Genomic DNA, 23320 nt, shown 5'->3' with positions numbered 1-23320 from the left:
AGTATTTTCCAGAGTCATAACTCTCAACTGTTCATGAAACAAATAGAACAGGATGACAGGATACTTTTAGTCATTAAAATGTAGTTATTTTTGCTTCCAGCTTTTACGCACTAAGTGGACACTTGTTTCTGCTTGGATGTTTAAAATTACGCGTTTACCTGTACATTCCAAGAAGACAGACAAGCTGAGACATGGATTTATGAGCTCTTACATCTGTGTCCAAATCTGACCTGTGATGCCAGAGACATATCAGGAACCTTTCAGAAATAATGTTAGACTCCTTTCTGACTATTTGATTCTGGTTATTCTAAATGGATCCAGAGTCTTTTTTTCTGAAGAAGTTGGATAGATGCGCCTCTCTGTAATAAACAACTGTAAATCTAAATTGTGTCACACACGTGCAGTAGGCTACGACACTGCTACTCTTGACTGTGACAGGAAAGGCAAACTGCAGATTATGTGAATGCACGTTATAATTTTCACCTCATCTCATACGTGAGTGAAGTCAGAGGGTCGGGCCTCTGAGCCAGGCATTACACGTTTGCAGAATTCCATTAAAAGTGGGTGGGGGCCCAGGGGCCACTCCTCCCACTGCTGAGTACATGACCCGAAGCGTACGGTAAGTGGGATACAAAGAGACAGCACAACGCCGGAAATAGTGTAATTTTGTATAAAAAATAAAAGCCCTAAGTAAATGCACAGGTTTTCACAAAATAAATTAATCACATTGCATTGAAACGATCAATTCTAGTTCCAGACCTACCGTTTTTAGAAAGTAAAGATTATCCTGATTAACCTTATTAATTATGACCTATAGTGATTGAAAAAAAATCATTTGATCCTCTTTATTTCCCTGAATTTATTAATTAAAAATCTTATAATATTTTCTAGTTTTGACACCAATCAATCAATCAATCAATCAATCAATCAATCAAGACTTTTTTATGTATATATATCACCTTTCATAAAAATCAAATGCAATTCAAATTGCTTTACAGCGATTTTAAACAAGAAATAAGCAGAAATAAAATAATGGCAAGACATATTAAAAAACATAAATTGGATTTTAAAACAGAGACGAATGCACACCAACAACAATACAATATGTGTAATTAAAATAAGTCAAAGCATCAAATTAACATTTAGAATATGAACATTTCAAATTAATAAATAAAAAAGGTTAAGGATAAGAGTTGAAGATAAAATAAAGGCTAAAAATATCAATAACATTGAGTAGATAAATAATAAATAATAATTAGAATTCATAAAATAATAAACAACATTAAAACCAATAAAAACATTTAAGTAATACAATTGTTAGTCCCTTCATAAAAGCCAGATTTTATCAATATGTTTAGTTACATAAAAGTCTCTGTTACATGTTAAACATTTAGAAAGGCAGTTTTAATTTTCAAAAATGGAAACTAAAGAGGGACACAGTTTTAAAGAAACAGCTCATTTTTCATTTGCCACTAAGTAGCTATTAGTTTGTAAAAATAAAAATAAATCTGCTGTCAGATCAATATCACATTGGTTCTTTATCAGTCTCTGTAGATTTAACATTCATGCAAAGTGCACTGAGGAGAACAAACAGAGGAGTCATTTTTCTCAGGTTGATATTGCATCCTGTTGAACACATTTGGCTTTCCTCTTCTAAGTTATTTATATGGTAATTATTTTGTAGCTCTAAGCGGAAGTGAATGATCTTATCCCTGTATGTTTGACAGTGCTACTCTGTCCAGAACTTGATGCCGTCCTTCTCCCTTCACTCCAGCCGCATCTCCCCGCTGGCAGACGGGATCTCTGCGCAGCGAACTTCCGCACTTATTTGCAACTTTTCCAAATGGATCCAAGAGTCACTTCAGTCCTCTTTTTCCTCCATGCAGTCTGTGTGAGAAGCAGCCCCGGGCCCATGGAGGATGTGGTTGTGGATCGGTACGACATCCCAAGAGTTTGTCCTCGAGAAGTTCAGACTGAAGATTTTATCAGATATCACTTTAACGGGAGCTTCCATACTGACGGGAAGAAGTTTGACTCCAGGTGAGGTTACTGCCAAACACATCATGTAATGTCAGTTTAGATATACTTATTAAAAGTCTTTGGACAGGAGTGGTAGCTTCTTTGAATAATGGATGAGCTGAGAAATCAAAACTCACATGTAAACCAGCGTTTAGTAACATTAACCTTCTGAAGGAATAAAAGTCCTGCTGCAGTTTGAGATGATGCAAACTACATCTCCAAAGTCTCCAAACAGCAGAGTTGTTTAGTGCAATGATTAAATGCATAGAAAGTATGAGACTCCTGCAAACACATTGTGTAATGTTTCAGACTCACAGTTAATTTACTTCAGCTGTGATAACTGCAGACGTGTCCATCCTAATCACCTTGTCTTATTTAATTTTCAAAAGTACAAAGGTTAGAATGATCAGTGATTTAATATAAATATATTTTAAATACAAAATATTTAAGTTTTTCTTTGAAAGAGTGGTATTGTAAATGAATTGTTTTCTAAATAAATAATTAAAATAAAATAGTGACTCATATTAAACTAAGGGAGACCTTAGAGCTGAGGATTGAATATTTAATGCTGATTTTTAAAAACCTTTTATTAGACTACTTTAACTTTTGATAACTTTTTAACCTCTGCATCACTCTCCTTCTCTTAACCCCCTCCCTCCATCTTTCACTCTCTGCAGTCATGACCGAGGAAAAGCCTTCATCAGCCAGGTGGGTCTGGGCAGACTCATCATGGGGATGGACCGAGGTCTTCTGGGCATGTGTGTAAATGAACACAGGCGGATCACAATCCCCCCACACCTGGCGTACGGGAGCGTTGGAACAGGTTAGAAACATGTATAATGTCTCAGCAGCAAAGTGATGGATACATCATCAGTGCTGGTTTATTTATGATCTCTGATATTCTCTGACAGGTGGTGTAATCCCTCCTGATGCTGTGTTAGTGTACGATGTTCTGCTGCTGGACGTCTGGAACGAAGAGGACAAGGTCCAGACCCGCACTCTCAGCAAACCTGCAAGCTGCAACCGCTCTGCTGTGGCCTCTGATTACATTCGTTACCACTATAACGGCACCCTGCTGTCAGGTGAAGCATTTGACTCCAGGTGAGGCTGCGGGCAGGTTACTGCTGCTGCAGGGTCAGAGGTCAGGTGTTAACATGTTACAGTTGAAAGAACTTTCGTTTGTCTTCGTTTCAGTTATTCGAGGAATGTGACCTATGACACCTACCTGGGACAGGGTGACCTCATCAAAGGCATGGACGAGGGTCTGCTGGGCATGTGTGTGGGGGAGAGGAGGATCATCATTGTTCCACCCTTTCTGGCATACGGAGAGAGCGGATATGGTAATTATGTTATACATAACAGTGAATGTTTGACAACCTAACAAACCAAAGTGTAACCTTTTAAAGGAAGTGATTCATTTCAGTTTATAGTAACAAACTACAGATACATGTTTCAGGTTTTAGACTCATTTATGCTCTAATGGGATTGATCTGGATTCACTCTGTGAAGTGTCAGAGTTACATTAGTATCCTCACATAACTTTCAAGAACCAGAGACTGTATATGAAGTCTTCAGTAAGTGTGGCAGCTGAACTTAAATTGAGTTACATTGCACTAGTACTCCTGCTAGCCTCAATGAGTGCTGGTGAGCTCTTCCCCTTTAATGAGAAAATTCCCAGATGACCGGCAGGTTCCTAAAAGTGCAGACAATTCCAAACAGCTGATGTGCGTGTATCCGTGTTCATGCAGCGGAAGAACACAGGTCTGCAAGGTGCGTCTGAAAATAGTGCCAAAACAAAGGGGGTTTCTCTTGGCAAAGTCAAGAGCTGCAATTTTTTCTAGTAGAGCATTTAATTGCACTGTGATGAGTGCCTGGACCATATGTTCTCAACTTTAGCCACTTTAATCCACTTCACTTTAATCCACTTCAAGATCCTCCTCATCACCTACAAAGCCCTCAATAACCTCGCCCCCTCTTACCTGACCGACCTCCTCAAACGCCACTACCCATCTCGCCGCCTCAGATCATCAGATGCCAACCTCCTGTCCCCTATCACCAAGTCCAAGCACCACACCTTGGGGGACAGAGCCTTTGCCATCGCTGCCCTCACTCTCTGGAACTCTCTTCTTCCACACATCTGCAACTCTGACTCTCTCCTCATATTTAAAAACCACCTCAAGACCTACCTGTTCCAAAAAGCTTACAACACATGACCTCTCCCCCTGCCCCACCTCTGTCCCGGTTTTGTTTTATTTATATGTTTTATTTTTTAGTTTCACCTTATGTAAAGCGACTTTGAGTACTTAGAAAAGCGCTAAATAAATTCTATGAATTATTATTATTATTTAGCTAAATTACACGAAAGAGGTGTCCACATCTGCAGAAAATTGTAGCCTAGCTTGCCTGCCGATCATCTGGGAATTTTCTCATTGTGGCTAGCAGGAGTACTGGTGCAATACAACTCAAACAACCCCACTTCAAAAAAACTGAAATATCCCTTTAATTTACTGTTTGTGCAAAAAAGCGAACTACAGGCAACAATTGGTTTCACTTTATTTCAGTATGATCTGACAATAAACTTGCCAGCAAATTTGCACCATGCAGCCTGAAAATGGTTTAAAGATGGTTCCTCTACTGCTTCCGGCTTTCATCTTATTGGCCTCCTGAATCAGGTCACTGTATTGCTACATGTCACCACAGTGTAATGGAAAAGGCAGCTCTTTTGAAACTCCTATAAAGAGGTCTGCCTGGGAGGTATGAGACCAGTTACAAAAGTCAGAGTATGCTTGAAAGTGGTCCAAAATGAGGTAAAGTGTGTGTATATATAGTCTAGAAAGTCACTCTTCTTTTTCTCTCCACAGGCACTCTGGTCCCTCCCCAGGCCACGCTGGTGTTCGAGGTGCTGATGGTGGACATGTTCAACCCTAAGGACGATCTGATTGTGGAAGTGAAGGAGGTGCCTGAAGGCTGCACCCGCAGGACAGTGACTGGAGATTACATCCGCTACCACTACAACGGCACCTTCCAGGACGGCACAGCCTTTGACTCCAGGTGAACTCTCTACCTCTCTCCTTTCTTATACAACAAAAACATCTCAGCAGAATTTTGATCTAATAAGCCTCTTCTCACAGCTACCAGCGGAATAGCACCTATAACACATACATCGGGATGGGATATGTGATCCGGGGGATAGACAAAGCTCTGGAAGGGCTGTGTATTGGGGAGAAGAGGAGGATCACTGTCCCTCCTCACATGGCGTACGGTGAAGACGGGGTCGGTAAGTCCTGGATGAGTATGCACTAACAGAGTGTTAAGTTTCTGTTTATATCACTGTTTGTTCTGTCTCTCTATCCTGCTGTAGGAGACCTCATTCCTGGCTCTGCTGTGCTGGTTTTTGACATCCACGTCATTGACTTCCACAACCCCAAAGACCCAGTCAAGATCACAGTTACCCACAAGCCTCAGGAATGTAGCCAGACCAGTGAAGCTGACGATTTGATCCAGTATCGCTATAATTGCTCCTTGATGGATGGCACCCTGCTGTACTCCTCGTGAGCACCCTCTGCTGTTCACTCAGCTACACTGCATCCTCCTCCTCTCCTCCTCCTGGTTCATGCATGTAATCATTGCTTGCACATTTCAATGGGCTTTGAACTGCAAATACTTCAACATTTAGTCAAGAGCACATACAACAGCATGGCTTGAAGTTTTGATGCATTGAACTGTGTTTAAGATGAGTCACAGGTTATTCCTACATTTCCAGGGACCAGAGCGACTCGCCTTCCATCACAACTCTGGGCGAAAACACGGTGATCTCAGGTCTGCAGGAAGGTTTGAGTGGCATGTGTGTAGGCGAGAGGAGAGAGGTGATAGTCCCACCACACTGGGGACACGGTGAAAATGGAGGTCAGTCTGTGGATCTGCTGAAATCACTCTCTGCACTCAATATCTTTCTACCCTGAAATGAATCATGATTTTTTTCCCTCTTTGTTGGTGTTTCAGCGGGAGAAGTTCCCAGGAGTGCAGTGCTCTTCTTTGAGCTGGAGCTGGTGGAGCTGCAGAAGGGGGTACCTGAGGGCTACATGTTTGTGTGGCTAGATGACGGCCCTGACCTCCTCTTTCCTGCTATGGACCTCAACGGTGACAAAGAGGTCCCTCTAGAGGAGGTGAGTGTACAAACCAGTCATTATCCAGGCCTGAAGTTTATGTTAAAGACAAAAAGTACAAATATAAGATGGTGAAATTCTAACAAACATATCCCATCACTGTTCTCTCCAGTTTTCAGCTTTCATCATGCTCCAAGTTAAGGAAGGCAGGGGACGTCTTCGACCTGGGTTCAATGCGGACACCATCATTGAGGACATGTTCAGTAACCAGGACAGAAATAAAGATGGGAAGATTGTAGAAGATGAACTGAAAGCTGAGGAAAGTGAGCCTGAACAAGTGACAAGAGATGAGTTATAAGAGAAGGACTTTTCCACTTCTGAAGAGATGGTAAGAGCCGGACATCCCCAGGTGGGCTGAGTCTGTTTGTTTAGCTGTATTCTGATAAAGATTTGTTGTTTCTGTTCAGATGAAGGCCAACTTAACACTCTTTTAAGTGGAGCTGAACCACATCTGTGTGGGCGGTCAGTGTGTTGTGCACAGGAAACGGGTGTTTTAAAATGTGACAGGAAGAGAAAGGGAAAGTTACTCTCTTAAAGAAGCTTATTTATGGGTGTTGAGCTACTCTTAGAAAACATCCAGGCTGGGCCGTCCTCTTAGAATTATCCCCTTAATTAAATCAGTGTGAACAACTGCCCCCTAAAAATAAAGAAACCACTGATTGTACAGTATATCTGATAAAGACAAGTGTGTAAAGTGACAGAAAATCTAACATCATAGTGAAAGTATGTTGTGTAATATGAATGAAAACCCTGTGTGCTCTGTGAAGACATGTTGCTGTAAATGAGTGTTTTGTGATTCAGTGTTTTTTACTTGAATGATGCTAAATCCATAAAAACATCCAAACATAAGGAACCACTTTTTATTCCAGAAAAGCTGGGACACATGAAGAGGTAATGTGTTGGGAAGAGATGACAAATAAAGGAGTGACATGGCACAAAGTTAATACATGACATGTGAAAATATCCCTTGAGATGAAGTTTGTAGGGTTTCTAGATGTCCCGTGCAGAAAGAAAGAAGACTCCTGAATGAACCGTTCTCACAACCAAAATATGACAAAGACAAGGATCTCATGTAGAGGAACACTCTGACATCTGTTAGTATGTGATACTGTGACACTTTGAGGTAGCTTTTAGTTTCATCATGCCATCGACTTTTCTCATGCTTCAAAAGACTTCTGTTTTTTTATGTTATCTTATGACATTCATCCTGTTTGACCACAAAATATTTGTGTTACATTTAAAAACTATGGTTCCACAAAACATCCACCTGTTAGAAAATGTGAGCAGAAGGTGGACGACGTGACACAATAATAAAACACACATTTAAAATGTTGGTTTAATATTCGCTTTAAAAAAGTTTTATTGTTAGAGGCTGGAAATCAGTTTCATACCGAATGTTGACGCGTGCTGCCATTTTCTTTCCCTTTATCATTACTTCCTATGTGAAGACCAAAACTACACAAAACCCATCTTCCCCAAACAATAAAACACACAAACGTTACATGCTGCTCATGGCCTCAATCACACAGTCCAACAGCAGTTTTAACCACAGAACCAAGAGGAAGGCGAAAGGACAAAATCTTAAAGTGGGAGACGCGGTGAATGTGACGGATGACTGTCAAAGTATCATGAGCCGATCTTAGACGGGTGGCGATGAGCCTTCAACGGGCCCTCCTGAGCTGACGGCACCGGAGTGTCAAATACCAACTGGCTCGGGGTTTTCTCAGTTCACTTATTCCCAGTGAGGTAGAGAAGTACAGCATTAGGGACTTCCAAGGACTCATCTTTTATCAGCACAATATCATACGAGTCCAAGTAAGACTGCTTCCTCTCCTCCACCTGAGAGAAAAAACAGAGAAGTGAGAGAATTAAAGATGTCACTGTTTGATTTGTAACATTCAGGTGTCACATATTGTCTTGAATCCCTACAGTCAACATGGAGCATGTTCTTAAAGTTTACCTTGTCATTTAGAAAGCCAATCTTGAGGATGTTTTCCATGTCCTGGACCCCATCAGCCATGGTCAGATCTCCCAGAGAGTCTCCCATCAACAGCACGTTAGGCCGCGTCCGCAGCTCTTGAAAGTGGCCGGTGTTCAGCAGTGCTCCTTCCCTTTTGTTGTAGATGTGGATCAGCTCTCCTTTGAAAGCCTTTAATACTCCCTGTACCAGCAGATCAAGTGAAACCCTTTATTTCAGTCCCTGATGTGTGAAATCAAATCATAGCTTTTGATGCAGCTACTCACAGTTTCATCAAAATCCATGTAGTTGGAGAACACTTTGACGTTGGAGTGGAAGACCCCAGCCTGGCGAATAACCTCTTCTAAGATGTCTCCAATTCCAGCAGAGAAGATGAGCAGAGGGATGCTGTGCTCATGCAGGTGGTTAAAGAAGAGCGGGTAGCCCTCCCTGTTGAAAATAAATTGCAATTAACCACATTTGAACAACGTTCTCTAACATGTAAACTATCAGACAGATTTCAGGTCTCCTTATGGAGCAGGTTTTCTGACCTCAGCATGGCCTCAGACTCCCGCACCGCTGTGGCCAGCATGTCTTTCTTAATCTCCTGCTGAACCAGGATTTCATGGGCTTTAGTCCACCTTTAAGGTTTAGGCAGAGAACAGATTTATAAACACAGTAGAGTGGAAAATTATAATTATGAGATAAGCTGTGCTGGTGTACTCACCACTCCACCATGAGGGGCAGCTTTTCGTCTATTGACCTTGAAGAGTCGATCTCTATGGGGTAATATGTGTTGAGAAGCTCCTTCAGCTGACATGAACAGAAACACAACCAAAAGATTTACAAAATTAAACTTAAAGATGATATTATTACAATATTTAATCAGAGTTTCAGAGTGAAATAATAAGGGTACACATCAGTGATGAAATATTTCTGTCAAAGGTTTGTGAGAGTAAAAATTCCAGAAATCACTTAAACAATTAAATGTGAGTCCCAAATAATGCCTAACCAAGAGCAGGAGTGGAACAAAGAGGCTTCACATTTCTGCATATTACTCAGTCAGTCATCTGATGTGTTTTTGTTATTGTTGATGTTTTCCTGTTGTTATGCTTACTGGCCACTAGAGGTCAGACAGACAAAAGAAATGAGTAAAGACAAAATTAATTGTTGAATGAATGACTCAAAAATATAGATTGTAGGTTGAATACTTTTAGATTAAAAAGAGACTCAACTAATAGAAATCTGGACTCATTTTTCCCAGTTGAATAAATAATACACATATGTAGTTCACTTCAAAAGTCTAAAGTGCAGTACAAATACAATGTGATGTTTTAGCTGTGGCTTTGATGTGAATATTAAACAAGATGTATGTTTAAAGTTAATTGATGCCAGGCGTCCTACCAACAGAACCCCTGCTTTTCCTATAGTGCTCCTGATCTTGGAACAACTTCAAAATGATGTAAAGATCAGTAGCCTTCCAATTTACAATTCAAAACCACGATCACAAATCAATGTGCATCATTCTACAACTATTTTAAGTGAATGTATACCTTTATCATGTATTTTATGGGATTTTCTCCATTTTTATCATTTCTTTTGCATTTGTGAAACATCCTCTGTTTTTACCTTGCAATTGGTATTTTGTTGTGTAAATGTGTTTGTCTTGTGTCCCTTGATCTCACTGTAAATGAGGGCAACCTCAGTGAATTCTCAAGTTTAAACAAAGGTTATAATAAAGGTTATAATAAAGGTTATAATATATAACATTCTCACCTTTTCCTTGCACTCATTGGAGATGAGTTTGCTGTTGTCAAGAATGTCTGCAAAAACAAGACATGGACAAAATGATACATCCACAAAAATACATCCACCAAAACCAACCTTCACATATGGGCTACCCTAAAGTGTAGCTTTAAAGTCAGTGTACTTACTGTGACAAGTAGGACACCTTTTCCCATTGTATGCAAATCTTGTGAGGGTCATGTCAAAGTCTGAGATCACCTGGAAGAAAAATACAGAAAATAAAAAAACAGTATTAAATTGTGATCACTGTACGGCACATATGTAGGATAAACACATTTAAACCAGTCGTAGATCTGGATGTGATATCCAGTGGTGGACAGTAACAAAGTAAATTTACTTGAGTATAATTTTTTGAGGAAACTTATTACTTTTACTCCACTACATTTAAAAGACAATTATTGTACTTTTTACTCCACTACATTTCTATCAATGCTCTAGCTACTACTTTAGCTTTGAAGTCAGCTCATGAATTTCCTTCTCTTTTCTGAAATCTGATCCCAAAGACAGTAAAATGTGTTTGTGTAGTTCTGTTTGTCTCAGTGGTTTAACCGTACCTTTATATCGTGCGTCTCCACAGTTTAACGTGGAGCAAACACAGAGCAGATATCACTCAGATCAGGCCGTTCATTTAGAGGTGGTAATGATGGCTATAATTTTCCACCTGAGCACCCATGGTCATATCTTCAGCCCGTGTTAGAGTTTTTTGAAATGAAGAATGATACCTATTGTTTGAAAAGTTCTCCCTGTTTCCCACTCTGCTCAAGCATACAAAAATTCACTGTCAAACCTGAGAAAGGGTGTTGAACTACGTAACATGCTTCATTCCAGATGAACATTTCAAACTAAGTTGTCTGTGCTTGGACTAACTTAGTGTCTGTTTTTATTCCATGGTATAGTTTTTAGAGATTTCAAGTATTTTTTTCTGAATAAACATAATGTAAAATAATGTACTCCTATACGTTCTTGACTGCATTTATGTATTGTGAAAATATAATGTTTTGAGATTTTTTAAGAAGTGCTTTGAATACTTCAGTATTTTTAAAAGCAAGTACTTCAGTGCTTTAAAGGCACTATGAGGAGTTTCTCACCAGCTGAGAAACAGACTGAAACCAACACTGATGCCTCTTTATGACCTTCAAAAGCAAACAAAACCTTAAACAACAACACTGATACCTTCTCTGTTGTCATTTTGAATGCCTTAAACCACTCAGAGGGGGTAGATGTCAGACCACATGATTGACATTTGGCTTTAGAAACATCCTTTTTCGGCTGTTTTCATGGCAAATAATCAGATTGAGTGATAAATCTGGTTGTTAAAAAACAACAGGGTGAGGTTTTTGTTGAAAACACTACTTTTGCATGTACAGAACAAGAGATAAGAGGTATCACTTTGTCCACAATGGGGCGCCAAAATGAATATAAATCGAAAGTTCCTCACAGCAGCTTTAACTCAAGTAATAATTTGACAGAGCAACTTTCACTTGTATTGGAGTAATATTTGACCTGGAGTATCTTTACTTTGACTTAAGAACTGAAGCTGTGTACTTTGTCCACCACTGGTGATATCATACCTGCACGGTGTTGGAGCCAGCCTTCACCATGGACTCGAGGATCTCCTGGACCCTCTGGGGGTCCCTCATGCACACAGACGGGTTGGACAACTCTGGAATCTGAGCAGTACAATGTGTGCAACAATGAGACGTGTTATGGGTCTAACAAGAAGCAGTATTACACACATTATGTCACGTTGAACACATTTAAAGTCTACAACATGAAGGCATGTTCTTGTTGTCTGCAAGGGTGGTTAGCTAATGACACTCCTTCTTTAGCTAGCTGGCGTTTCCTGTGTATCTTTATGCAGGAGTGACGCTGAATCTATAACCTAAATCTGAGTATTGTGCTATAATATAAAAGACATGCATATATAAGATAGAGACATTCGTTTAATACCACTTTAGAAAATAACATAACCACACTACAATGGTAACCTATGCGGCTAAGCTATCTATGCTAAGTGTGTTACTGTCTATGGTGTTAGCTAGCTTGTATGCAAGTTAGTTGGTGTTAGCTCTCTCTTTAAACATTTGCAGTAATATTTTACCATCTTCTTGAATAAAGTAGCTGCTCTGTTGAGGTTATCTTGACAGAGGTTGTATCATTAGTGGTCGGTGGTCAGTCTCCTTTCACATGGACTGTTGCTATGATCGCAACAGAATCATCTGTTAGCTACAGCGGTTCCGCTGCCTTCAGGGTACTCTCAAAAGTGTCGTTTTTTTTAAAAAGATTGTACTTAAACGAGAAACAAAGTGGAAGAAAGTGACATTCATAGATGCTGTAATGTGGCATCAATATCAAAAAACTAAAAACTACCTACACAAGCTTTGGTTAAGTGGAGATATTTAGTGTATTTATTATTTTAGTCTGTGTTTGTCAGAAGTACGAGCATGTCAATAACACGTGAATGCAGCACTACTTCTTGTATAACTTGAGGTGGGACGGTATGTACTCTTCCCCTCTCACAGGCACTGATGAAAGGTTCCCATCCTCTCTATCCCAGGCTTTCTCTGTGGGACCCAGTGTATTACATAATACAGACCAAAACAGCTCTTTATAAAGCTGATGAATAAATGTTAACTGTAAAAAAATAACAAGAAAACAGTGATTTAAACTCTTAAGTAAATAGGTCTGAGATTTTAACAGTGCGTACCATACTTTGCAACAAGTTACCACTAAAATTTAACTTTGTGGCTTCTGATATAATAGCTGAAGCAATTAACACAACTTTCTTCTTCGTTACTTTTTTTCTGCTGGGTTTGGAAAAAAGGTCATATTGCCCATTGATAGCAGGGGTGCATCTCGCTCGGCTGGAAGTGAAGCTTTCAGGAGAGTGTCTGCCCCCTGGTGGCTGGCTGCAGTATAGGTAAAAAAATCCATCTCCCCATTCATTTGAATTGGGGAGCAGTCAAACTTTAAAAAATAAATACACCATGTACGGATGTTTCTCACATCTGTATGCTGTGGTGATATGTAGTTACTATTTGACTGTTTTGTGTCCAAGGCCTCTTTTTCCTGAAAAGTTTATTTTTCGTTAGTTATTCGAGTTTAAAAAATGGGGCTTTACTTCCGGGTTTCCTTTCATTCACAGCCGCCGTAGAGGGAAACTTCAAAGGACACACAGCGTCTTATGACGCTACGCTGTAGGGCAGAGCTCGTTACAGTGACTTCGCAGGTTCTGGCTGCACAATGGCGGCGCCCAGGAGCGGGATTTTTTGGCTTCAGAACCGTACAACGGGAAGAGGCGGAGCAACGCTGTCCATTTTTATTTAAAGTCTATGATTGGTACTCATCGGTAAGTGGAGTAATGTGAGACTATTGCGAAATATCTGTGTTTTCCAATGCCTTTGTGTCAAGCAATGTTATTATTCCCCTTGTTCCCGTTATGACGGACCAATCATAACTAATCTCCAATCCTCTGTCCTGATTGGTTAAGGGGTGGCCCCTACTACGTCCTCTGATTGGTTACGAGTCCGGCACTATCATGACTGCACATGCCGATCTGTGTTGGGGGGCTAAGAGGAAATCTGTTTGGGAGGGATAGTGTTGACATTTGAAGTCCATCTCTCTGAACTGATGTTTACTCTGTGACTACCAACAGCAGCTTTAAGTAAATACGACTGAGATTTTAAAAGTGTGTACCATGCTTTGCGTTAAGTTATTACATTTTAACTTTGTTGCTTCTGAAATAACAGCTGAAGCAATTCAACACAACTTTCTTAATTATTAAATGTTACATCAAGACTTAAAGAACAAACCGGAAAAGCAGGCAAAACAATAAAGCATTCACTGTGCGCACAAGCAGCTGAATTACAAAACAACTTTAATTGCAAGTGATGATATTAGCATTTCATTAGCTTACATCCAATATTAGGATACAAGGTCAGACTATCACATGCAAAGCAATTTACATAGCTTATCCACTTGATGTTCGCAGTGCTATTAACGTTGGTCACAAAGGGGAAATGAATATCATTTATTTTCTCTATAACCTTTTTTTCTGTGATAGATGCAAGTACAGTGGGAATTTCTGAATGTCAGTCACAACACATTCATATAACAATCCTTTGCCTTTAAGTTTGGTTCCTTTCATCTCATCTTACTTCTAGGTGTTGTTGAATGGTGAAAGGAGAGCACAGAACAACAAAGCAGATCTCCAAATGTACACCCAGATGGAAGGGAAGTGCGATAATACAAGGCTTTAATAAACAATTAACTTTGGAGACAACTCTGCAAATAATGATAAAATCTTTCATCTTGCTGTTCGCTGGCTAGAACAGAACATTTCCAAAATACAATCACCTTGTCTGATATGAAATAAGCAAAGTGCAGAGGCAAATTAAATACTTCCTTTCTACAAATCATTTGGTGTTAAAAAAGTGCAGATATAGAGCTCTGCTCAACATAAATCATACACACCTCTAAACTCACATCTTGTATTTTTCTTGCTTGTAAGGGAACACACTGAGCAATAGACTGCCAAAGTGCAAAAGAAAAGGAATGATTGAGCCACTGCGTATGATTGGTGCTTAATGCAGTGGCTGAAGAATGTTTAAATGTTAAATAAATCAGGAATGATTTCATTACATGTCATCACATCTTTTCAACATCACAGTTCTCATTTTTTCATCTCTTCAAAATTCCTGGAAAAAGAACACTATAGTCTCAACATGGCATGAGCAACAAAAACTGTCAACATCTATATTTATCACAAACAACTGTTAAAGGAAACTGCAAACTAGTCTACAGTATTTTTAAGATTGACAGCCTTTTGAATGTATTCTTATTTTGTTGAGGCTTCACAGCAACAAACAGAGCCATATTAATATATCAGGTATAATATTAAGTAGAGTGTGAGTGTGTAAGACTTTTGTACAGATGTTGTAGTTGCATGAAGAGATTGTCACAGTGTTACAATGAAATAAGACTTCATTTAAGCGAGCTGGGTTGAATGTTGGAATGCAGCTAGTAATGTCACATTGCCTCTGCAGGACAGGCATACATAAAGGAATGTAAAATATCCATATAAATGTTTACATATACAGCTTCATATTATTATTTATGTACAAACAGATAAACAGAATCTACACCAACATATTTGACAAGAATATTTAGTTGTTGGCTGCTATATAACACTCTTATTCACATGTTTACATTCGCCGTATCTCTCCAAGCAGACCAGGCCTGCCGTCACATTTCATGGTTTTCAACAAATCAGCAGTTAACACAACACAGCATGGGAGCTGATGGCACAGAGTTCAGTTTGATAAAATCCTGAATGGGAGCAACTCAAGACCTGCTGCAGTGTGCTATGTATGAATGGAGGAGCTGATGAAGATGTCTGCATCTTGGAATGGAATGTCCTCGAACTGATGAGCATAGTTCCTTGGAGCGGCCCCATCTCGCTCAGCATTCTATCTGCGACTGGAGCTGCCGGCGCAGGGTGAGCGTGCGCCGGTGAAGCTGCTGCATCTGCTGCATGCGGTCTCGCTGACGGGCCAGGTTCTGGGGCATGGGATAACGCTGGCAGCCGTACAGGAATCGGTAGGGGATGCGGACGTGGCAGGCGGTGGCTCGGCAGCGAGGCTGAGGCATGGGAGGCAGCAGCATCCATCGTTTCCTCTCAGCGCAGTACCGGTAGGCCTCTTTGCGGTACTGCTTGTCCACGTCGTCGCTGTTCTTCCAGCCTCCGATGATGAAGACGTCCTCATCGAAGTGGCAGATAGCAGCGCCCTCGATGCTGGTAACCTCTGGCGGCAGGCTCTCCAGGATCTCATCTGAGATGCGCACGCTGATCTTTTGCTTGGCCACCTCATCCCGCACTGTGTAGCTCTTGGGGCAACAAGAAGCTGTGTGGTAGAAGTTAGTGGAGGCCACAGCCATCTGGAAGATACAGTAGTTATCAATAAGAGGCAGGGAGTCCACATCTTGCCATTGACGGCTCTCTGTGTCATAGCGTGTGGTCACTGTCTTCAGTCCATCCTCATTGTCTGTGTCCACGGGCGTGCGTGCCGTGACGTACACGTATCGGTCCTCCACACTCACTGCCTTCACATCCCGCAGAATTTTGGGGGCAGATTCCAGATTGTGCCACTTGTCCTGCTCAGGCTCATACACACTGACATCTTTGAAACCTGGACTGAAGTTCCCATGGCCACCGATGCTATAAAGTATATCCTTAATGCAGGTGAGTCCAAAGGAGTGCTTGCGTGTGGTCAGGTTGCTCACCTGCTCCCAGGTGTTGCGGTTAGGATTGTAACGTTCAACTGTCTTTGCAAAGCCTGGTTCCATTGAGCCAGCTACGTAGACGTGGGACTCAGTGGCAGCGATGGCGTGGCCGTCCAGGTGGTTGTGGATGTGTGGCAGGTTGACCCATCTGTCCTCGTATATAAAGTAGCCCACACACTCACTCAGGTAGTCTCCTCCCTCGGACACACCCCCAACTACCATGATCACGTCCATGTTTTGGCCAAAGCGAGGCTGAAAGGAGGCCATGTGTGAAGACCAGAACTCCATATCAGCTGACTTGAGGTTCTCAAAGCGTATTGCATGGCCCTCCACTGCCTCTGACACCAGCCGGAGACAGGCCTCGTTTGCAGACACAAGACGCTCATTCTTTACCACCCTGGTCAGGTAGGTGGGCTTGATTTGGGGCAACCTCAGCAGGCGAAAGAGCTCTTCAAAGTAGCGGCCCCGCTCCTCTGGGTTCTTCTGCACCCATTTTACCACGGCCTCAAATAGAACCTCCTCAGAATCCACTGTGATCTCTGCATCAGACAGCCAGTCACGCACCAGGTGGAAGGGCAGAGTGTAAAACTCCTCGTCCTGGATGACTTTATGGAAGTTGCGGCGGATCATGTCGGCGGCACGTAGAGCCAGTTGGTCCAAAGTGTACATGTGGGCTAGACTGTGCACCGCCACACAGTTGGTCAGGCTGAGCTTCTTCTTGAGGAACTCGCCACAGAAATCCTTCAGCTGCAACAGGAGGAATCTAATATGGAGGAGAGAGACAAAACAAAGTGCATGGTGTCAGAGAGAATGAGAAGTTCATGTTAGGGGTTCCCAAACTTTATCAGCCTGCAACCCCCAAAATATTGGCGCCAAAGTCTTGTGACCCCCACTGTCCCTCAAAGTGATTTAATGTGGCTTCATTTAGCTTGTCTGCAGAAAATGCCCCTTCCTATATGAGCATGTGTCTGTGTTTCCTGTGCCGTTATGAATTAACCTGCTGCTACTGATGCTTTTGATAATTAAAGCTCCTGTGAGGAGTTTTTGAGTGGTCATGAAATGGACTGAAATGAACAGTGATGCCTCTTTATGACCTAGAAAAGCAAACAAGATTCTTAGAAAAGGTATTGATCATTTCTGTTTTGTTATTTTAAAGCCTGAATCGCTGTGAGAGGGTAGGTGTCAGATGAGGTGATGGACAGCATGCCACGAAAAACCCTTTTTCTGCAGTAAATATTCTTAATGAGTAAAATAGTTGACTGTTAGTTGAAAGCAGGAGGAGATAATATAATTTACACATGTACAGGACAAAATAAGTAAGATCACAGTGCACAGGGGGGCACCACAAGTCAACACAAACAGAAAGTTCCTCCCAGGAGCTTTAACTGTTCACTAACCCTAAACTTAGGAGTCATTTAAAGAAAGAAAGGAAGAAAACTCATTATATTTTCTACTTTCAGGGTTTTATTTCAAGTTAAGCAACTATTTTTGTTGATATTTTTTTACTATAATGGGCCAAATGTACTATTTTTAGATAATTAAAAAAATAAACATTCTGGGAGACATCTCAGGACCTGTTTTGCGACCCCTCAGGGGGTCCTGACCCACACTTTGAGAACCCCTGAAGTAGACTACTGTTTTTTGACAAAAGAAGGGCAGGCTGCAGTGGCTGAAGAATGTTTAAATGTTAAATAAATCAGGAATGATTTCATTACATGTCGTCACATCTTTTCAACATCACAGTTCTCATTTTTTCATCTCTTCAAAATTCCTGGAAAAAGAGCAATATAGTCTCAACATGGCATGAGCAACAAAAACTGTCAACATCTATACAAACAACTGTTGAAGGGGAAACTGCAAACTAGTCTACAGCATTTTTTAAGATTGACAGCCTTTTGAATGTATTCTTATTCTGTTGAGGCTTCACAGCAACAAACAGAGCCATATTAATATATCAGGTATAATACTAAGTAGAGTGTGAGTGTGTAAGACTTTTGTACAGATGTTGTAGTTGCATGAAGAGATGACAAAAGAAGGGCAGGCTCGTTTTTCTGCAAGTAGAACACCAAAACAACAATTACAGAGCATGCACTGAAGGCCTCATGCTCTGACAGTCAAAGTCTCTTCACACACACACACACACACACACACACAGAACTGTGACAGAAATCAGACCATACCTGTCAGCTAGCTCCAGCACTTCATGCACATTGCAGGTACTAACACGTATTTCTCCCGTGTACATGTACTGGATGACACTCTCCACCGTGTCTGGGTCGGGCCCCAGCTCAGAGCTCCATTCCTTCATCTCCACCCGTCCGGACAGGGACTCAGAAAACTGTCCTCCCAGCAGTGGGGTGAAATAATCGGTGGCTGCAGCCAGGACAGACCTGTGGGCTGAGAACTCACAGCTCTGGACGCTCCCGGTCGCCACCCCGCTGCTGAAGGCCAGCGTCACGTCGCAGAACAAGCCCTGTTTCCTCTGCTCGTTCTGCCGCCGAGAGAGCTCCGAGCAGTGCGAGGAGGAGGTGAAGTCCTCCGTCTCTTCCGCGTCCCCGTCTCCTGCGAGGGCGCTGGGTGTCCCCGTGCCGCTGCTGCTGCCGCTGCCGCTGCTTCTGGAGGAGTCCTCCGGGTTGGGAGCCGCCGCTGCCATTCTGCTGCCAGCGCTGGAGGACGTGCGCAGTGATGGAAAATGAAGTAAACTAGTGGAGGAAAGGAGGCGACATACGCAGCCACACATACATGGAGTCAAAACAGAGAGCCACAGTGAAGTGCGTTTCGTATTCGTAGTTTAATACCAGCGTCTTAAAGGGGCCACATGTCTAGATTAGGGAGTCGTCTTAAATCGCCAAATGTACATTTTAACTGCAACATTAAAACCATTAACTCACCTCAACTCAACTGTATTTATATAGCACCTTTCATACATAAAAACATGTAGCCCAAAGTGCTTCAGAGTAACAGACAGTCAGAAAACAACAGCAATGGTAAAATTATAAAAGACATGATAAAAAATAGAAATAAGGTAGAGATCAGATGAACACAAAATAAATAAGATAAGATAAATAAATACATGTTAAAACAATGGTTTAGATAATAATGATCAAAATAATAGAAATAGTAAAAATAATAATAAAAATAATAATAATAATAATGCAGTCCAGGTCTAAAATAAACTACTCCAAATTAAAAGCTAGATTAAAAAGGTAAGTCTTAAGTTTACTTTTAAAATCACCCATTACTGTTCCACAACACCTGTGATTGTTTTTTCGTCTGGGTTGTAAAAGCTAGATCCAGCTCATTTTACATTATCACTTAACCCTCCAGCAGAATTCACATATTTTTATTTATTTTATTATTTAAAGCTGCTGTGAGGAACTTTTGATTTATATCAGTTTTGGTGCCCCATTGTGGACAAAGTGATACCTCTTATCTCTTGTTCTGTACATGCAAATGTAGCATTTTCAACAAAAACCTCACCCTGCTGTCTTTTAACAGCCAGATTTATCAATCAATGTGATTATTTGCCATGAAAACAGCCAAAAATTGATGTTTCTAAAGCCAAATGTCAATCATGTGGTCTAACACCTACCCCCTCTGGGTGGTTTAAGGCATTAAAAATGACAACAGAGAAGGTATCAGTGTTGTTGTTGGTTTAAGTCTGTTTCTCAGCTGGTGAAAAACTCCTCATAGTGCCTTTAACTACTATTTTTTTAATGTAAAAACTACCTCTGCTACTCACCACTGCACTATTATCATATTATTTTTGTCTGTACATATTAGTCATAGCTATTTGTTGTTCTTTTGTATTTATAGCTAATGTTATTGTTATTGTTATTATATATATATATATATATATATTTATATGTTTATTTTTATTTGTATGTCTTATTCTTATGCCTTGAACAAAGAGAGCACAGTTTTCCAAAGTCAAATTCCTTGTGTGTTCAAGCATACCTGGCCAATAAAGCTGATTCTGATTCTGATTCTGATTCTGTCATGTTCGTTTCTCTGGAACAGCAGAAATGTTCCTGGGTCAATTTGACCCGGGGCATATTCAATTATCCAAAAGTGTCAGAACCCCAAAAAATCCAGCTACACTCATTTTTAAATCCATTACTAACCATTTAAATCAAGATTTGGTCCATTGGTGTTTTTTAATTCTCACAGATCATGGTCCAATGAGGATAACTCTCTTTTCTTTAATTAAAATCCATGTTAAATTATTTTTAATGTACATAAAGCCCTTAATATAAATACAATAGTTTTACGTGACATATTTTTGTTTCATTATTTTATTTTAAAGTTGTTATTTTTATGAAGTGATGTTGATAAATTAACACGACACCTCTTCTGTCACATGCAGATTTTTATGCTGCATTTAGCAGGTTTGGAAGGCATATATTGCCTTAAATAGACTTTAAAAAGGGTCAATTTGACACAACAGGAGGGTTAAATTAATATCGAAATATATATCATAAGAACGTGAAAATCCAGAATTGCTGTGCTTTTATTTTGCAGAGGACACAATTTGTAGTCTTCTTAAATTTCACCGTTCTTCTTTTTACCCCATTTCCCACAGTTCAGTGCGCTAAATGGATTAAAATGCTAAACTACGAATGAGAAACCGACTTCAGTTTGCTAACCAGACACAAGCTCTGACTTGCGCAGTGGATGAAAGGCGTGACCACGTCGATGACGTCGGTTGCAGTTCCCTTTGCTGATCTCTGCACATGAGGAACTTGCACTGACAGGCATGGTCGGACCGTCCACACCTGAGACAAGTGGTCACTCAACATCACACCCCACTGTAAAGACTGTGTGATAGCAGTGGATATCAGATGAGTCGTTTTTATAATGTTTTGCACAGTGGAGAATTAACTGTGTTTGAATCATATTTGCATTTACTATAGAACAGCTGGAGAGTCAGCCTGAAGAGATTATATGTGTACAGTCATGGCCAAAAGTTTTGAGAATGACACAACTATTAATTTTCACAAAGTCTGCTGCTTCAGTTTTTATAATGGCAATTTGCATGTACTCAAGAATGTTATGAGGAGTGATCAGCTCAACTGCAATTAATTGCAAAGTCCCTCTTTGCCTTGAAAATTAACTTTATCACCAAAAACACATTTCCGATGCATTTCAGCCCTGCCACAAAAGGACCAGCTAACATAATTTCAATGACACACAGGTGTCACACACATTAACACAGGTGTGGGTGTTGATGAGGACAAGGCTGGCGATCAATCTGTCATGATTGAGTGACTGGACACTTTAAAAGGAAGATGGTGCATGACACCATTGTCCCTCATCTGTTAGCCATGGTTACCTGCAAGGAAACACGTGCAGCCATCATTGCATTGCACAAAAAGGGCCTAACAGGGAAGTTTATAGCAGCGAGTAAGATTGCACCTCAGTCAACCGTCTATCGAATTAATCAAGAACTTCAAGGAGAGAGGTTCAATTGTTGCCAAACAGGCTCCAGGGCGCCCAAGAAAGTCCAGCAAGCGCCAAGACCGTCTCCTGAAGGTGTTACAGCTGCGGGATCGGGCCACCACCAGTGCAGAGCTTGCTCAGGAATGGCAGCAGGCAGGTGTGAGTGCATCTGCATGCACAGTGAGGCGAAGACTTTTGGAGGAAGGCCTGATGTCAAGGAGGGCAGCAAAGAAGCCACTTCTCTCCAGTAAAAACATCAGGGACAGACTGATATCCTGCAGAAGGTACAGGGACTGGACTGCTGAGGACTGGGGTAAAGTCATTTTCTCTGATGAATCCCCTTTCCGATTGTTTGGGGCATCTGGAGGAAGGCTTGTTCGGAGAAGACGAGGTGAGCGCTACCATCAGTCCTGTCTCTTGCCAACAGTGAAGCATCCTGAGACCATTCATGTGTGGGGTTGCTTTTCGGTCAAGGGAGTGGGCTCTCTCACAATCTTGCCTAAAAACACAGCCATGAATAAAGAATGGTACCAGAACGTCCTCCGAGAGCAACTTCTCCCAACCATCCAAGGGCAGTTTGGTGATGAAGAATGCCTTTTCCAGCATGATGGAGCACCTTGCCATAAAGCAAAAGTCATAACTAAATGGCTCGGGGAACAAAACATTAAGATTTTGGGCCCTTGGCCAGGAAACTCCCCAGATCTTAATCCCATTGAGAACTTGTGGTCAATCCTCAAGAGGCGGGTTGACAATCAAAAACCCACAAATTCTGACAAACTCCAAGCATTGATTATGCAAGAATGGACTGCCATCAGTCAGGATTTGGTCCAGAAGTTGATTGACAGCATGCCAGGGAGAATTGCAGAGGTCTTGAAAAAGAAGGGTCAACACTGCAAATATTGACTTATTGCATGAATTCTGTGTAATTCTCAATAAAATCTTTTGATACTTATGAAATACTTCTAATTGTATTTCATTATACCATAGAAACATCTGACAAAAACACCTAAAAACCCTGAAGCAGCAGACTTTGTGAAAATGTAATATTTGTGTCATTCTCAAAACTTTTGGCCATGACTGTACAACCCAACCCTGAAACATCCACCCTTTAAATCAATCTGGCCAAAGGTGAACTGTATAATGAAGAGATAGACTTAACGTTTAATCCCATTAATTACATTTTATTTTACTCAATTACACAGTTGTCAACATACAATAAGTCCATATAGAGGCACCTTAAGTTCACACTTAAACAGTTAAAAACAAAAACATTGAGAAAACACTGGTGAAGGTACTGATTGGCCACAGATTTTCATAGTTTTCTAACATTCACATTAATGATGATAATTGTTATGGCTTCCATTCATTTTCCTTTAGACTGCATCAATAGTGGAGAAATTACTAAACAATTGAAATTGAAGTCAAATATCCTGTTTAGACCTGTACGATGCCTGTGACATATAAATGATTTTTTTTTAATAAAAAGAAGTCCAGTCATGGAAAAACATGTTTTAACAACTAACAATAACGTACCTAACATATGAACAATTTGAAAATAAGAACATATAAAATATATACTGGCATTATTAGTTTAAACTCTTGCTTTTTAAGGGGCAGATGCAGAAATGTTCACATAAATTGAGTGTTTGTT

At 40.7% G+C, this 23320-nt stretch overlaps 3 protein-coding genes and 1 long non-coding RNA gene across 4 annotated transcripts; 1 reads left to right on the top strand and 3 right to left on the bottom strand.

Moving 5' to 3' along the window:
- Window positions 1-1314: 1314 nt before the first annotated feature.
- Window positions 1315-2397, bottom strand: LOC117831937. The gene is made up of 2 exons (XR_004635108.1): window positions 2157-2397; window positions 1315-2049 (listed from the first exon to the last, which is right to left on the bottom strand). It is a non-coding gene; the product is annotated as an uncharacterized LOC117831937 (long non-coding RNA).
- On the top strand, window positions 1722-7129 carry fkbp10a (FKBP prolyl isomerase 10a). Its single transcript, XM_034710843.1, has 10 exons — window positions 1722-2040; window positions 2697-2842; window positions 2931-3120; window positions 3214-3359; window positions 4881-5070; window positions 5151-5296; window positions 5381-5570; window positions 5783-5925; window positions 6022-6185; window positions 6298-7129. Exons 1-10 carry the CDS (start codon window positions 1844-1846, stop codon window positions 6481-6483), a joined length of 1698 nt encoding a protein of 565 aa, XP_034566734.1. The 5' UTR covers window positions 1722-1843; the 3' UTR covers window positions 6484-7129.
- A 385-nt stretch (window positions 7130-7514) lies between these two features.
- Window positions 7515-12200, bottom strand: LOC117831935 (cytosolic 5'-nucleotidase 3-like). Its single transcript, XM_034710844.1, has 9 exons — window positions 12050-12200; window positions 11520-11618; window positions 10077-10146; window positions 9919-9965; window positions 8870-8955; window positions 8694-8783; window positions 8430-8592; window positions 8146-8346; window positions 7515-8024 (listed from the first exon to the last, which is right to left on the bottom strand). The coding sequence occupies exons 1-9, from the start codon at window positions 12050-12052 to the stop codon at window positions 7914-7916; spliced, it is 870 nt and encodes a 289-aa protein (XP_034566735.1). The 5' UTR covers window positions 12053-12200; the 3' UTR covers window positions 7515-7913.
- Window positions 12201-13808: 1608 nt separating this feature from the next.
- On the bottom strand, window positions 13809-19017 carry LOC117832538 (kelch-like protein 11). The gene is made up of 2 exons (XM_034711709.1): window positions 18411-19017; window positions 13809-16993 (listed from the first exon to the last, which is right to left on the bottom strand). Exons 1-2 carry the CDS (start codon window positions 18968-18970, stop codon window positions 15409-15411), a joined length of 2145 nt encoding a protein of 714 aa, XP_034567600.1. The 5' UTR covers window positions 18971-19017; the 3' UTR covers window positions 13809-15408.
- Between the last annotated feature and the right edge of the window lie 4303 nt (window positions 19018-23320).

The sequence above is a fragment of the Notolabrus celidotus genome, chromosome 20 (assembly GCF_009762535.1).
Source record: "Notolabrus celidotus isolate fNotCel1 chromosome 20, fNotCel1.pri, whole genome shotgun sequence".
In the NCBI taxonomy this organism is placed as follows: domain Eukaryota; kingdom Metazoa; phylum Chordata; class Actinopteri; order Labriformes; family Labridae; genus Notolabrus; species Notolabrus celidotus.
The sequence above is the reverse complement of the archived record's forward strand: the minus strand, read 5'-3'. Positions and strand labels throughout refer to the sequence as shown.